The 14,629-nt window shown below is 45.7% G+C and overlaps 1 protein-coding gene across 2 annotated transcripts in view; it reads right to left on the bottom strand.

The window, feature by feature from the left end:
- Positions 1 to 491: 491 nt before the first annotated feature.
- LRRC43 (leucine rich repeat containing 43) overlaps positions 492 to 14,629 on the bottom strand; it is an 18,455-nt gene continuing 4,317 nt past the window's right edge. The window contains exons 4-12 of one of the 2 annotated variants that reach the window (XR_011560032.1): positions 10,866 to 11,005; positions 9,725 to 9,963; positions 8,488 to 8,663; positions 6,987 to 7,086; positions 4,928 to 5,067; positions 4,160 to 4,300; positions 3,850 to 4,041; positions 3,487 to 3,608; positions 492 to 1,109 (exon numbers count right to left, since the gene is read on the bottom strand). Coding sequence is in view for 1 of the 2 variants with exons in the window: in XM_070763245.1 (XP_070619346.1) it covers positions 967 to 1,109; positions 3,487 to 3,589; positions 3,850 to 4,041; positions 4,160 to 4,300; positions 4,928 to 5,067; positions 6,987 to 7,086; positions 8,488 to 8,663; positions 9,725 to 9,963; positions 10,866 to 11,005 (1,374 nt within the window). In the remaining variant the exon portion in view is untranslated. The remainder of the gene's footprint in view (positions 1,110 to 3,486; positions 3,609 to 3,849; positions 4,042 to 4,159; positions 4,301 to 4,927; positions 5,068 to 6,986; positions 7,087 to 8,487; positions 8,664 to 9,724; positions 9,964 to 10,865; positions 11,006 to 14,629) is intronic. The other variant, XM_070763245.1, reaches the window with a different exon arrangement.

Genomic DNA, 14,629 nt, shown 5'->3' with positions numbered 1-14,629 from the left:
TCGACTCCTTTGTGGTAACAGTGCTGTGGAAAACACACCCGTCGTTACGATTACATTATGATTGTGTTACAAGTCTTCGGAGAAGGGCGGCATGCAAATCTTATTATTGTTGGTGTTATTATTATTGTTATTATTATTACAAGTCTTCGGAGAAGGGCGGCATGCAAATCTAATTATTGTTGGTGTTGTTATTATTATTATTATTAATAATAATAATAATAATAATAATAATAATAATACAAAATCCAACATAGTGAGTCTTCGTAGAGGGGCGGCATACAAATCTAATAAATTGAATTGAATTGAATTGAATTTGCTGTGTTGTATTGACATAAAATAATAATAATAATGATGATGATGATGATTGAAGACCAGGCTTATCTTGTGGCCAAAGGGGGTCACTTAGGACAAACTCCCTCTTTAAAGCAGCCGCATTCCGAACTCAAACCGGGAGCTGTTGTGAAGTGGACAACATTTGGAGATAGGATGCATCTCTTTCATTATTTTATTGACTTTCCTGCTGAAGCCAGGTTTTGGAACCTCTTTACCCGAGTTTAAGTTGAGCTAAAACAGGTGCATTACATCTGCTTGTGGTCTGAGCTCCTGCATACATTTATGCAGTCACATTATATTCGGATTTAACACTTAATTAAATTCGGACTCTTAAACCGAATTTAAGTTGCTTCTGTTGAGCGGCAGAAAAAGTCTGTTCACTTCTAGGTTTGCTCTCATGGGCCGTTTCCCAACTTCGCCAGCGGTAAGGCGGGTGGAGTTCGATTCCCAGCATTCCCCAGCCGACAGAAGCTCTGGTCCAAAGGAGGCGCAAAAGAAACCTGGCCATGACCTGACCACATCACCTCCATTGGAGTAAAGCGACAAAGGACCACCGTCACACTCAAGGAAGGGCCAGCATCGTAATGTGGGCCCGGAGCCTCCCAGTCTCTTAAAAGGCCAAACCCTTCGAAGCTATTCCGCGGCTTCCAGCATGTTTAAGAAGGAGGGGGTCATGTCCCATTTGATGTGCTGCATTCGAAACTCCACGGTCAATGGCTGGGGCTGGCTGAGTTGTGGATCGGTCCCCTCTGAAGAATCCTTCTTCCGCCCCTTCCCTGCAGAGGGGGGGGGGAACCCAGAAATATTTGTTTGTTGGTTTAAAATTGTCTTCCAGGTCGCCCAATCCCAATGGGACTCAGGACAGCATACAATATAAAGAATACACTACAATAAGTCAAACATTAAATATTAAAATAATTAAAAACCCATTATAAAACCCCACAAAGCAAGCAATCCTATCAACACACGTGCATGCCACTCAAACTACAATTCAGCCATCACAGATTCACGGCTGGACATTGGGAGGTGGGGTGCGTCTTACACTCCAAAAAATAGGGTTTGTGGCAGGAGACTGTCCCGTATGTTGTGGTTAGCTCTGGCCCTGCTCCTGCCCCAAGGACTGTGGATGTGGGGGAGACATCCACATGCTGCAGGCCTGTTTTGCCCCCAGTGGAATCTGCTGATGAAGGCTCCTCTGACCAAGAAGACATGAGTGACAGGGAGGAGGAGAGTGGGGCAGAGAGCTCAGAAGGAGATCAATTCTCTAGCTCCTCCTTGGATTCAGAACAAGAGTTAATGATACAGCCACGCATGCGGAGAGCGATGCACAGGCAGCAACAACTGAGAGATTATTATCAAAGAAAATGAGGCCACCTGTGGTTGGGTGGGGCTGTGGTCATTAGGGAGGCTGCTATAAAGAGCAGCCTGTGGGTTTGGCCATTGTGGAGGATTATCTGATCCTTGTGTTTCGTGACTGCTTTGCTGACTTTGACCTTTTGTGTGCTTATTTTTCCCCGCTTTGAAACTAAACCAGGGCAAAGTGTGTTTCACTTTGTGAAAGAAGAAGGACTGTGAATTGCCTCACAGCTGCAAGCTAAGTATCTCAGAACTGATAAGGGACTTGTACAAATGACCAGTTTGTTTGGAGACCAGTGCTCTTTGCTATACCAAAAGAGGGCTTAGTTTAACTGAATTTTCATTATAAAGAACATTGTTTTGAATTTTCAAATGTGTGTGTGTCTGAAATTTGTACCTGTGCATTTTTGGGAGGAGTCTACCAGAGAGCCCGACAGAACACCGTAGATAGTCGGATCCTAAGCCACATAGGGCTTTATAGGTAAAAGCCAACACCGGAGGCTAATAGGCAGGGAATGCAGCACACAGAGTTGGTGTTAAATGGGTGTACCGAGGGGACACCCATGGCAGCTCCCGCGGCTGTATTCTGGACGATCTGCAGTCTCTGAACAGTCTTCAAGGGTAGCCCCATGTAGAGTGAAATCAATCACCCTTGGAACCTCTCGGAACCTGACTGTCGCGTGTGAACTTTCTCGCGTACGAAAGCGTGTGGATCCATTCAAGGGATCCTCCAAGCAGCTCTCAGGCAGGCTGAGGTTCTCTCAAAAGTGGAAAACCAAAGTCAAAGGCAACTTTGAATCTCGGCCGTTTGAAGATGAGTTGGACTTCCAACTCCCAGAATTCCTCGGCCACCCAGAGGGCTGGGAATTGGGAATCCAACCCACTTCAAGCCGCCAAGGTTCAGAAGTGCTGGGTCAGCAGAATCTTAGCACCTGGAGGTAGGTCTAAGCCTAAGGACTCCGCTCAGGCAACGTTGCTCAGGGCATTTTTTACCAATCATTCCCCTTTTTTTAAAGTTTCTAGTCCAGAGGATGGCAGCAAAAACTTGCCGGTGAGATCTTGTACACCATTATGGGCTCAAAAGGAAAGGATAGGTCTTGAAAAATACAAAAATGAAACTACAGTGGTACCTCTACCTACGAAAGCCTCTACTTATGAACTTTTCTAGATAAGAACCGGGCGGTCAAGATTTTTTTTGCCTCTTCTCAAGAATAATTTTCCTCTTACAAACCCGAGCCTCCGAAACTGTAACCGGAAAAGGCAGGGAGAAGTCTCCGTGGGGCCTCTCTAGGAATCTCCTGGGAGGAAACAGGGCCGGAAAAGGTGGGGAGAAGCCTCCGTGGGGCCTCTCAAGGAATCTCCTGGGAGGAAACAGGGCCGGAAAAGGAGGGGAGAAGCCTCCATGGGGCCTCTCAAGGAATCTCCTGGGAGGAAACGGGGCCGGAAAAGGCATGGAGAAGTCTCCGTGGGGCCTCTCTAGGAATCTCCTGGGAGGAAGCAGGGCCTCCACCCTCCCTGTGGTTTCCCCAATCGCATGCATTATTTGCTTTTACATTGATTCCTATGGGGAAAATGGCTTCTTCTTACAAATTTTTCTACTTAAGAACCTGGTCACGGAATGAATTAAGTTCTTAATTTCATACCACTGTAACTAGTTTTTGAATTCACTTAATGTTTCAGTCTTGAGTGAGAGTCTCGGTCTACAGTCCAAAGAACCTGATGAGAGTTTGTGTCATTCAGATTGTTAAAATACGCCCACAGCTGCCCATAGTCCAGAGGCTGAGCTTCCTCGCTTACCTTTGACAGGTGATGGGGTTGGAGGTGGGGGGGTCCTTTTGGAGGTTGCGCTCTCAGCCCCTGGTTTGGCTTTGCCGTCTTTTTTGGCCCCCTTCTTACCCTCCTGCAAAGGAGAAGTTTCACTGAACGGCAAAAACATGGTGTTATTTTTAATATTGTTTTCATATTTCTTCCATACCGTTTCATTTTTTTCCATTTTTATTTGATCATCGCCTTTCTGTTCATTTAATATTGGTTTTTCTTTTCATTTTTATTTAACGTAGCTCAGCCCCCACTCGCTGCCCTGAGCCCCTGCACCAACGGATGAAAGAAATATGTTTCCACGCAGGATTTTGAACGGGCAAGTTCGACCTCCGCGGGTACCTTGTCTTTGGGCGAGGGCGGGGTGGCGTTCCGCTCGCTTATCTGCACCCCGAAATCGCAGACGGTCTCCAGCAACGAGGCCCCTGCCAGCAGTGTTTCTAAGCTGACGTGAGAGGAGCCCAAGACCTTCACAATGGGGGGGTCACTTCGGAGCTCGGGGGAGGTGGATTTTCTTTTCTTTTTGCTCCCACCCTAGTTGGACACAAAAGGAGATTTGACTGCGAGATAGAAACACACCGTGGATGAGGCCACGTGGATCTGGCTGTTCTTCTCATTCTATCCGCCAATGTTCTGCTTTTCACAGCCTTACCTTTCCAGTGTCTTTCTCCTTCCCTTTGTCCTTCCCTTTGTCTTTCTCCTTCCCTTTCTCCTTCTCTTTCTCCTTTCCTTTCCCTTTTCCTTTCTTCCCTGTTTTTTCGTCAGGAGTGGGGACCACGGGCCAGGAGACAACCTAGAAAAGGAGTGTTTCGTTGCTCTGGAAGAAAGGGAAGAGTTTGAGAGGACAGGAAAAGGAGGAAGGGAGGAAAGGGAAAAGGAAAGGAAGATAAAAAGAGGGAAGGAAAGGGAGTGGAGGGAGGGGGAGAAAACGGAAGGAAGGAAGGGAGGAACGAAAGGAAGGAAGGAAGAGGAAAGGAAGGAAGGAGGGAGGGAAGGAAGGAGACAGAGGCAGAAGGAAGGGAAGAAGGAAAGGGAGGGAAGGAAGGAAGGAAGGAGACAGAGGCAGAAGTAAAGGGAAGGAAGGAAGGAGAGGCAGAAGGAAGAGAAGAAGGAAAGGGAGAGAGGAAGGAAGGAGAGGCAGAAGGAAGGGAAGGGAAAAAGGAAAGGAAAAGAAGGGAGAGAGGAAGGAAGGAAGGAAGGAAGGAAGGAAGGAAGGAAGGAAGGCTTGCAATTGAAGACAAAAAATGCCTTTTATCATAGACAAGGACAAAAACATGCTCCAAAACTTGGGAATATCCAAGTTTAAAGAAACAGAGGATTGAGCTGTTGGTGGCATGATACACTTTAAGAAAACACACACTCACACCAGTCTAACAAGAGGGTTTTTTTCCAAACCAAAGCATAGCAAAGAGGACTACACCTTTTCCTCAACAACCGACACGGTAGTTCCGGCCAGAAGATAAGCCTTGAGCGCCACCAGGTCGTCCGTGAGATGCTCTTTTCGGTAGTCGCAGTCAATGGTCTCGGTCCAGCTCTTCTTGGCGGTGGAGTGGGTATTTGCTAAATGGGTGAGAAAGGGGGGGGGAACTGCTATTTAACCAACAACGTTTACTGAATTTCCATTCCATCCACCAGGGGAAGAGCCTTCTCTGTGGCGGCCCCGACCCTCTGGAACCAACTCCCCCCAGAGATTAGATTTTCCCCCACCCTCCTTGCTTTTTGTAAGCTCCTTAAAACCCACCTCTGCCATCAGGCATGGGGGAACTGAGATATTCTTTCCCCCTAGGCCCTTACAATTTACGCATGGTATGTTTGTATGTATGTTTGGTTTTATAAATAAGGGTTTTTTAGTTGTTTTAGTATTGGATTGTTACATGCTGTTTTTTATCACTGTTGTTCGCCGCCCCGAGTCTACGGAGAAGGGCAGCATACAAATCCAATAAATAAATAAATTGCAGAGGTGTTTTGGTAGAAGAAAGTGGAAGACGCAAACCAGGGATTCATCCCCCTCATCCTCATTGTCCAGATTTTTCAATTACCCAGAAATCCTCAATGTACAGGTTTAAAAATTGGATTTTTTTTCCCTCTCTGCAAAGGTCAGGATCACCTATTACCCTGGGGAACAATTTGGAGCACAATTTCTGTTGAGTTTGAGCATTTTTTAATAGTTAATTAGGGGGGAGCTGATTCCAGAGGGCCGGGGCCCCCACAGAGAAGGCTCTTCCCCTAGACCCCGCCAAGCAACATTGCCTATTATTATTATTATTATTATTATTATTATTATTATTTGTTGTGGTTCCGTCTGAGGCCCCTCAGGGAACGGCTGATCTTCTGTCGGTTTCCAGCTCAGAGGGGGAGGATGAGGAACAGGAGGTGCAGGCAGACGAGGAGGAGGAATCCCAGGCTGAAGAAGAGGGAGGACAGCCAGAGTCCCACCAGGGGGAGCTCTCCCCAGCAAGCAGCCTGGATTCCTTAGAGGAAAATGCACAAGCCATAATTGATCTGCGACAGAGAAGAGCTACTCAGAGAAGGGACCAATTGGCTAGGTACTTTCAGCATTAAAGAGGCAACAGCTGGGTTTGGGTGTGGTGCTCTTTGGAAAGGCTAAAAGGCAGACCCACCCTTCCTGGCTTGTGGAGTTTTATCTTTGAGAGTCTTGGGACCTGGCTGTGAACTTTGGCGTCTTGGAATCCTGGTTTGTGCCTTTGACTACTGAAACCTTGGGGTGGGTGTGCCAGCAAGAAGCTTGCTGTATTGTCTGGACATCAGGACTCTGCTGTAAAGTATTATATCCTGTCTGTTGGGAAGAACAGGTTTTCCTCTGTGTTTATTTTTTCCAGCTATAAAGTACTTTTGCTTTTACCAGAGTGTCTGGCTGTTTTTTCCAGTTGGTGTTGAGGTCTGGGGGAACCCAGACAGAACAATTATTATTATTATTATTATTATTTATTAGATTTGTATGCTGCCCCTCTCCGAAGACTCGGGCAGCTCACAACAGCAATAAAAAAACAGTACAACAATGGGACAAATCTAATAATAAAATATATAAAACCCCCAACAATTAAAAACCATACAGCACATACACACCAAATGTGAAATAAAATAAGCCTGGGGGAGATGTCTTAGTTCCCCCACACCTGTCGATATAGGTGGGTCTTGAGTAACTTGCGAAAGACAAGGAGGGTGGGGGCCATTCTAATCTCCGGGGGGAGTTGATTCCAGAGGGCCGGGGCCGCCACAGAGAAGGCTCTTCCCCTGGGGCCCGCCAAACAACATTGTTTGGTCGATGGGACCCGGAGAAGGCCAACTCTGTGGGACCTTATCGGCCGCTGGGATTCGTGCGGTAGCAGGCGGTTCTGGAGGTTGCCTAGTTGACAGGACCTGGAGAAGGCCAACTCTGTGGGACCTGACCGGTCGCTGGGATTCGTGCTGCAGAAAATCTTTCTTTCCTACCTGCTGTGTGTAATCGTACTACGCACCTTCCAGCTCAGACTGAGAAGATCCAGGTTCACTTGTCTTTCCGTCCACCGGCATTAAGGGCGAGACCACTGCATCCCCTCCAACCAAGGTCACCCTGCGCTGGAGCAGAAACACACCTGTGGTGCCCTCAAAGGCTTCAGTGAATGAGTGCATCCCTGGTTGATTGATTGATTCATTTTATTAATTAGCGTGCATGATGACTGTATGTATGTTTTTATATATTGGGGTTTCTTGTTTTTTAGACTTTTTAAAATGTATTATTGTTATTTTAGATTCCAACTATTAGATTTGTTATTATATATTGTTTTTGTCATTGCTGAAAGCCGCCCCGAGTCTAGGGAGAGGAGCAGCATACAAATCTAATAAATAATAATAATAATAATAATAATAATTATAATAATAATAATAATAGATTTCTAGGCCGCCCTTCTCACAGCGACTCAGGGGCGACTTGATCTGTTTTTATTTATTTATTTATTTATTATTTTTATATTTATATGTAGTTCACTCCGAAAGGGACTCAGAGCGGCTAACAGTTGTGAATAATGAAACCAGGTTGCAACACCTTGGTCTTTTAAGCCTTGAAAGACGGCATTGAAGGGGGGACTTGATCGAAGTGTATAAAATCCTGCATGGGATAGAAAAGGTGGAGAGAGAAAAATTATTTTCTCTATCACACAATACTAGGTAGAGGGGCCCCTCCCTAAAGCTCACAGGTAGGAAAGTGAGGACAAATAAAGGGAAATATTTCTTCCCCCAGAGGGTCCTTGGTTGATGGGATTCCCTTCCAGAAGAGGTCGTGACAGCTGTCAGCCTGGAGAGCTTCAAGGCAGGATGAGACAAATTCAGGGATGCCAATTGTATCATAGGTGGTGATTGAAAGGGATGGCTCTGTGTTGGTTGAGGCAGGCAGGGTCCTCTGGATCTCATTGGTTGGGGGTCAAGGGAAAGGGAGGGTCTTGCCTTCTCTTTCTGCTCAAGATCCCCATGGACAATTGGTGGGACACTGTGGGACACAGAATGCTGGACTCGATGGGCTTTGGCCCCGTTCAGCCGGGCTCTTCTTAGTTGTCTTTGTTCTTATAGTCAGACATACAGCAACAATATAAAATACAGCAATAAAATCAATGGTGCAATCAAATCTATAATATCCTAAAAAAACATGCGTACTTATAACCAATCCTAATTCCTGGCCTGCCAAAAAAGCCAGGTCTTAACGGCTTTTCGGAAGACCGGCAGGGTGGAGATAGTAAGGCCCTCTGGAGGGAGTTGATTCCAAAGGGCCAGAGCCACCACAGAGAAGGCTCTTCCCCGAGGCCCCGCCAGCTGACACTGTTTGGCGGACAGGACCCGGAGAAGGCCGACTTTGTGGGCTCTTACTTGCTGCACCAAGTTGGGAGGTAGGAGGCGGTCCTGTAAAATAGTCTGGCCCTAATCGTGCACCCTACTATGATTGAAAAATAATGGGTTTTAAACGTTCCAAAGACTTTTTTTTTTTACCTTGCTGTCTCCCTTCTCTTTTCTTTCTCCCTTGGCAAATTCATACGTCACGTAGTAGTTGTAGGTTACGATTGGGGAGTCGGGTCGGGTTTCCAGGTCCTCTGGGTGAAATGGGTTGGGGAGCCCTCGCATTTTGCCCATGGTGACAATCAGCTGGACGTCCTTCTGTAAAGCCTCTGGAAAAACAAATCCAATAAATAAACAAACAAACAAACAAACAAACAAATAATAAAAACACAGAAGGCGGCTGGATTTCTCCAAGCTCCAGACGAGGAATCACAAGGTGAATTTGTTTAGCAAACTGTGGAGCGAGACTGGAGTGGACACGATAGCCGTCTTTTAAAGAAGCGGGGGTCCACCTATTCTTCAAAGCCCCTGGAGGCAGGACAGGAAGCCACGGGTGGAAACTAGATGAGAAGTAAGGAGGAACTTCCTGCCAGTGGAACTACTTGCCTCCAGGAGTTATGGATGCTCCAACACTAGATAATCAGAACTGCAGGAAAAACAATGGCTGCCAATCTGCCTTCCATTGAGGACCGGCATACTGCACAAGTCAAAAAGATGGCGGTGAAAATATTGACTGACCCCTCGCATCCTGGACATAAACTGTTTCAACTCCTACCCTCAAAACGTCGCTACAGAGCCCTGCACATCAAGACAACTAGACACAAGAACTATTTTTTCCCGAACGCCATCACTCTGCTAAACAAATAATTCCCTCCACACTGTCAAACTTTTTACTAAGTCTGTACTTCTATTTCTACTAGTTTTTTCTCATCCTTCCTATCACCCATTTCCTCCCACTTAGGACTGTGTAACTGTAACTTGTTGCTTGTACCCTAAGATTTTTATTAATATTGATTGTTTCTTCATTGCTTATTTGACCCCTATGACAATCATTAAGTGTCGTACCACATGATTCTTGACAAATGTATATTTTATTTTATGTACGCTGAGAGCATCTGCACCAAGACAAATTCCTTGTGTGTCCAATCACACTTGGCCAAGAAATTATTCTATTCTATTCTATTCTATTCTATTCTATTCTAGAGGTTTATAAGAAGAGACAGGACGTGTTGTAAGGTTTCCTGCCTAAGCAGGGGGTTGGACTAGAAGACCTCCAAGGCCCCTTTCAGCTCTTTTATTCTGTTATCCCAATTTGATGTTCCCGTCTGGACATTTACACAAGCAGGACTTGGCAGGCTGGGATTTTGGGGGCCGGGGGATGTGGGCTCACCTGGGAAGGTGGACAGGTTGAGGAAATTATGCCTCTCCTCTGGGGTGATGATGACGTCATCGAAGACGGACATGTGGGGCAGGCTGTCGATGGTAAAACCCCGGTAACCTGGCAGGAGGGCAAAGGGGTTTCCCTGCAGGATGAGGATCCGGAGTTTTTTCAAGGTGCAAAGCTTGGAGAGGAGGCTCAGGAGGTTGGTAAAGTTGTTGTAGCTCAAATCCAGGGAGACAAGGTTGGGCCTGGGGGGGAGAACAATAGGTAGGCACTGTTCGGGCCGGACGGGTCAACAATCGGAACAAAAGGCACACACACACACACACACTCAAAAGGATCAAATATAAAACCACATTGCTATTAAAACATCCAGAATAAAAGAGGTTAATAGTTAAGAAACATAGGAGAATGACGGCAGAAAAAGACCTCCTGGTCCATCTAGTCTGCCCTTATACCATTTCCTGTATTTTATCTTAGGATGGATATATGTTTATCCCAATTCAGTTCCTGTGGATTGACCAACCACGTCTGCTGGAAGTTTGTTCCAAGCATCTACTACTTTCATTAAAATAATATTTTCTCATGTGGCTTCTGATCTTTCCCCCAACTGACCTCAGATGGTGCCCCCTTGTTCTTGCGTTCACTTTCCTATTAAAAACACTTCCCTCCTGAACCTTTTTTTTAACCCTTTAACCTATTTAAATGTTTCGATCATGTCCCCCCTTTCCCTTCTGTCCTCCAGACTATACAGATTGAGTTCATTGAGTCTTTCCTGATACGTTTTATGCTTGAGACCTTCCACCATTCTTGTAGCCCGTCTTTGGACCCGTTCCATTTGATCCATCTCTTTTTCTAGATGAGATCTCCAGAACTGGACACAGTATTACGTATTCCAAATGGGGTCTCTATACAGCGGGATCACAATCTCCCTCTTCCTGCTTGTGATACCTCTAGCTATGCAGCCAAGCATTCTACTTACTTTCCCCACCATCTGACCGCACTGATCACCAATGATCCCATGCAAATCCCCCTCCCTGCCCTCCTTTCTTCAGGGTGACTAGGAGGACTGGATTTGGGGGAAACAGTCCCCTTTTAAAAGGGGGGAAATCTCTCTATGTTCCCTGCAACCAACTCTTTTTGTGCTTACCAGAAAACAGTGGCCAAGTATTGTTCCTCCGAGGAGCCGAGCTGACAGTTGTGACCGAGACCCAGATGTTGAAGTGTGGGTGGGGGTGATGTGCACAGGTCCCTTAAACTCTGCACTTCATTGCCACAAAGCTCCAGCACCTGAGGGAGGAAGGAGGGAGGAAGGGAGGGAGGGAGGAAAGAAGGAAGGAAGGAAGGAAGGAAGGAAGGAAGGAAGGAAGGAAGGAAGGAAGGAATAGCAATATAATTTGGACTTATATACTGCTTCACAGTGTTTTTACAGCCCTCTCTAAGCAATTTACAGAGTATGCCTCTTGCCCCCCAACAATCTGGGTCCTCATTTGACCCACCAAGGAAGGATGGAACACTGAGTCGAAGGAAGGAAGGAAGGAAGGAAGGAAGGAAGGAAGGAAGGAAGGAAGAAACAAATGATACAAATACAAATTGAAAGTTAAAGGGAATAAAAACATGTAGTAGCAAATATCAGGGAAAGGATAGAAGAAAAGATATGAGAACAGAATACGTCAATGAAGAGTAGAGGAAAGGATAGATGAATGGGGGAAAATATATATAAAATATAGGAGGGGCAATTAGACAAGGGACGGAAGGCACCCTAGTACACTTATACTCGCCCCTTACTGACCTCTTAGGAACCTGGAGAGGTCAATCGTGGATAGTCTAAGGGAAAAATGTTGGGGGTTAGGGGATGACACTATGGAGTCCAGTAATGAGTTCCACACTTCAACCACTCGATTGCTAAAGTCATATTTTTTACAGCCAGGTTTGGAGCGGTTGATATTAAGCTTGAATCTGTTGCGTGCTCTTGTGTTGTTGTGGTTGAAGCTGAAGTAGCCGTTGACAGGCAGGACATTGCAGCACACGATCTTGGGGGCAATACTTAGATCATGTTTAAGGCATCGTAGTTCTAGGCTTTCTAGGCCTAGGATTGTAAGTTTAGTTCCGTAGGGTGTTCTGTTTTGAGTGGCGGAGTGAAAGGCCAAGTCTGTGACCATCCGAGTTATGACCATGATGGGCAGGCTTCATTACAGTCAAAATGATCTATTTTCAACCGCAAGATAAGGCCGGTGGGTGATAAAGCCACCCAGCGATAAAAGCCATTTTATCTCTCCAACCGACAGGAAAGCCATTTTACCACATGCCCAAATACGGCAAAGGTGACGGAGCGATGGCCGCCGGAGGGAGACTCCAAAGGGTCCTCCGCGAACACTTTCCTATCTCCACGGGTGAGGAAAAAGTGATTTATCCCTCGAAGATCTTAAGAGATTTTTTTTTTACCTGTTTCCCCCCCTGCAAGGATCTCGTCAGCCATCCAGGAATGAATCAGGCCCAATTCTTGTGAATTTTTAAAACCATCCTACTCACCCGCCCACAAAAGTTGGAATTTTTTGTTTCTATTTCAGATTTATCTTATCTAGTGTTGGGTGTCTCACCTTTATTACACTTTTTTCCACTGTGTAAAAAAAAAAAAAGTAATTTCCCCCCCTCCCCAGGATTGCATGTGGGTGGTGGTGCAAGCCAGGAAATAAATTTTATTATTTAAAAGAAAAAACAAATATGCCTAGTATCGCTACAATATCATTACAAATACAGTCATCACTACAGTATCGTTACAAATATACATATACCGGTATATAATCATATCAAAAGAAAAAGAACCACATTTAAAAAAAACAAGAGAGATATCCTTATTCTGTCTTCACTATATTATTTTTACTAATATTTTTCCATATCTCATGTGGTTATACATATCTGCTGCATGAATCCCAGCGACCAGTTAGGTCCCACAGAGTGGATCTTCTCTGGGTCCCGTCAACCAATGTCGCTTGGTGGGACCCAGAGGAAGAGCCTTCTCTGTGGCGGCCCCGGCCCTCTGGAACCAGCTCCCCCCAGAAATTAGAATTGCCCCCACCCTCCTTGCCTTTCGTAAGCTGCTTAAAACCCACCTCTGCCGCCAGGCATGGGGGAATTGAGATACTCTTTCCCCCTAGGCCTTTACAATTTTATGCATGGTATGTATGTATGTATGATTGGTTTTTATATAATGGGTTTTTAACTGGTTTTAGTATTGGATTTTGTTATATACTGTTTTATTGCTGTTGTTAGCTGCCCCGAGTCTGCGGAGAGGGGCGGCATACAAATCCAATAAATAATAATAATAATAATAATAATAATAATAATAATAATAATAATATCGTGTCATATATTTATGTACAGTCTCACATGTTTGATGTATTGTGATTTTATAATCTCAATAGAAGTTCTTAATTTTAAATAATTGAAACTATAATTAATATAGTTTGCTTTTATAAATTCGATCAACCTTAGTTCTTATCTTATCTATCTATTCGCTCTTTTATTCTCTGTTAAATCTTCCTATCACAGTGTATTTGTTTTATTTATTTATATGTTATTTATTGCATTTATATGCCTCTCACTCCGAAACGGACTCTGAGCGGAATATTTCCCGTAACTCGTCCCTAGGCGATGTGCTTAGTTTCATTTATCCTGTTTTTATTTAACCACTTATACAGTTTGTCCCATATTTTGAAATACAATGGTACCTCTACTTTCACACTACATTCATTCCGTGACCAGGTTCTTAAGTAGAAAAGTTTGTAAGAAGAAGCGATTTTTCCCATAGGAATCAATGTAGAAGCAAATAATGTGTGCGATTGGGGAAACCACAGGGAGAGTGGAGGCCCTGTTTCCTCCCAGGAGATTCCTACAGAGTCCTCACAGAGGCTTCTCCCTGCCTTTTCCAGCCCTGCTTCCTCCCAGGAGATTCCTAGAGAGGCCCCATGGAGGCTTCTCCCCACCTTTTCAGGCCCTGCTTCCTCCCAGGAGATTCCTAGAGAGGCCCCATGGAGGCTTCTCCCCACCTTTTCAGGCCCTGTTTCCTCCCAGGAGATTCCTAGAGAGGCCCCACGGAGGCTTCTCCCTGCCTTTTCCGGCCCTGTTTCCTCCCAGGAGATTCCTAGAGAGGCCCCACGGAGGCTTCTCCCCACCTTTTCCGGCCCTGTTTCCTCCAGGAGATTCCTAGAGAGGCTCCACGGAGGCTTCTCCCACCTTTTCCGGCCTGTTTCCTCCCAGGAGATTCCTAGAGAGGCCCCACGGAGGCTTCTCCCCACCTTTTCCGGCCCTGTTTCCTCCCAGGAGATTCCTAGAGAGGCCCCACGGAGGCTTCTCCCCACCTTTTCCGGCCCTGTTTCCTCCAGGAGATTCCTAGAGAGGCCCCACGGAGGCTTCTCCCCACCTTTTCCGGCCCTGTTTCCTCCCAGGAGATTCCTAGAGAAGCCCCACGGAGGCTTCTCCCTGCCTTTTACAGCCCTGTTTCCTCCAGGAGATTCCTAGAGAAGCCCCACGGAGGCTTCTCCCCACCTTTTCCGGCCCTGTTTCCTCCCAGGAGATTCCTAGAGAGGCTCCACGGAGGCTTCTCCCTGCCTTTTCTGGTTACAGTTTCGGAGGCTGGGGTTTGTAAGTGGGAAATGGTTCTTGAGAAAAGGCAAAAAAATCTTAAACATCCGGTTCTTGTCTAGAAAAGTTCGTAAGTGGAGGCATTTGTAGGTAGAGGTACCACTGTACTCTGTATTATTAAACTTATATATGCCATCTATCTCACTCTGCAAAGCGAGTCCGATCAGCTTAAAACTGACTGTGATTGGAAGTCCTGACTCCAGTTGTTAAGAGAATGATGAGGTCCTTAGGTGAATGTATCTCCCTGTCATTTAATTTTGCTTGTGATAC

This window comes from Erythrolamprus reginae, chromosome 10, assembly GCF_031021105.1.
Source record: "Erythrolamprus reginae isolate rEryReg1 chromosome 10, rEryReg1.hap1, whole genome shotgun sequence".
NCBI classification, from domain to species: Eukaryota; Metazoa; Chordata; class Lepidosauria; order Squamata; family Dipsadidae; genus Erythrolamprus; species Erythrolamprus reginae.
The sequence above is the reverse complement of the archived record's forward strand: the minus strand, read 5'-3'. Positions and strand labels throughout refer to the sequence as shown.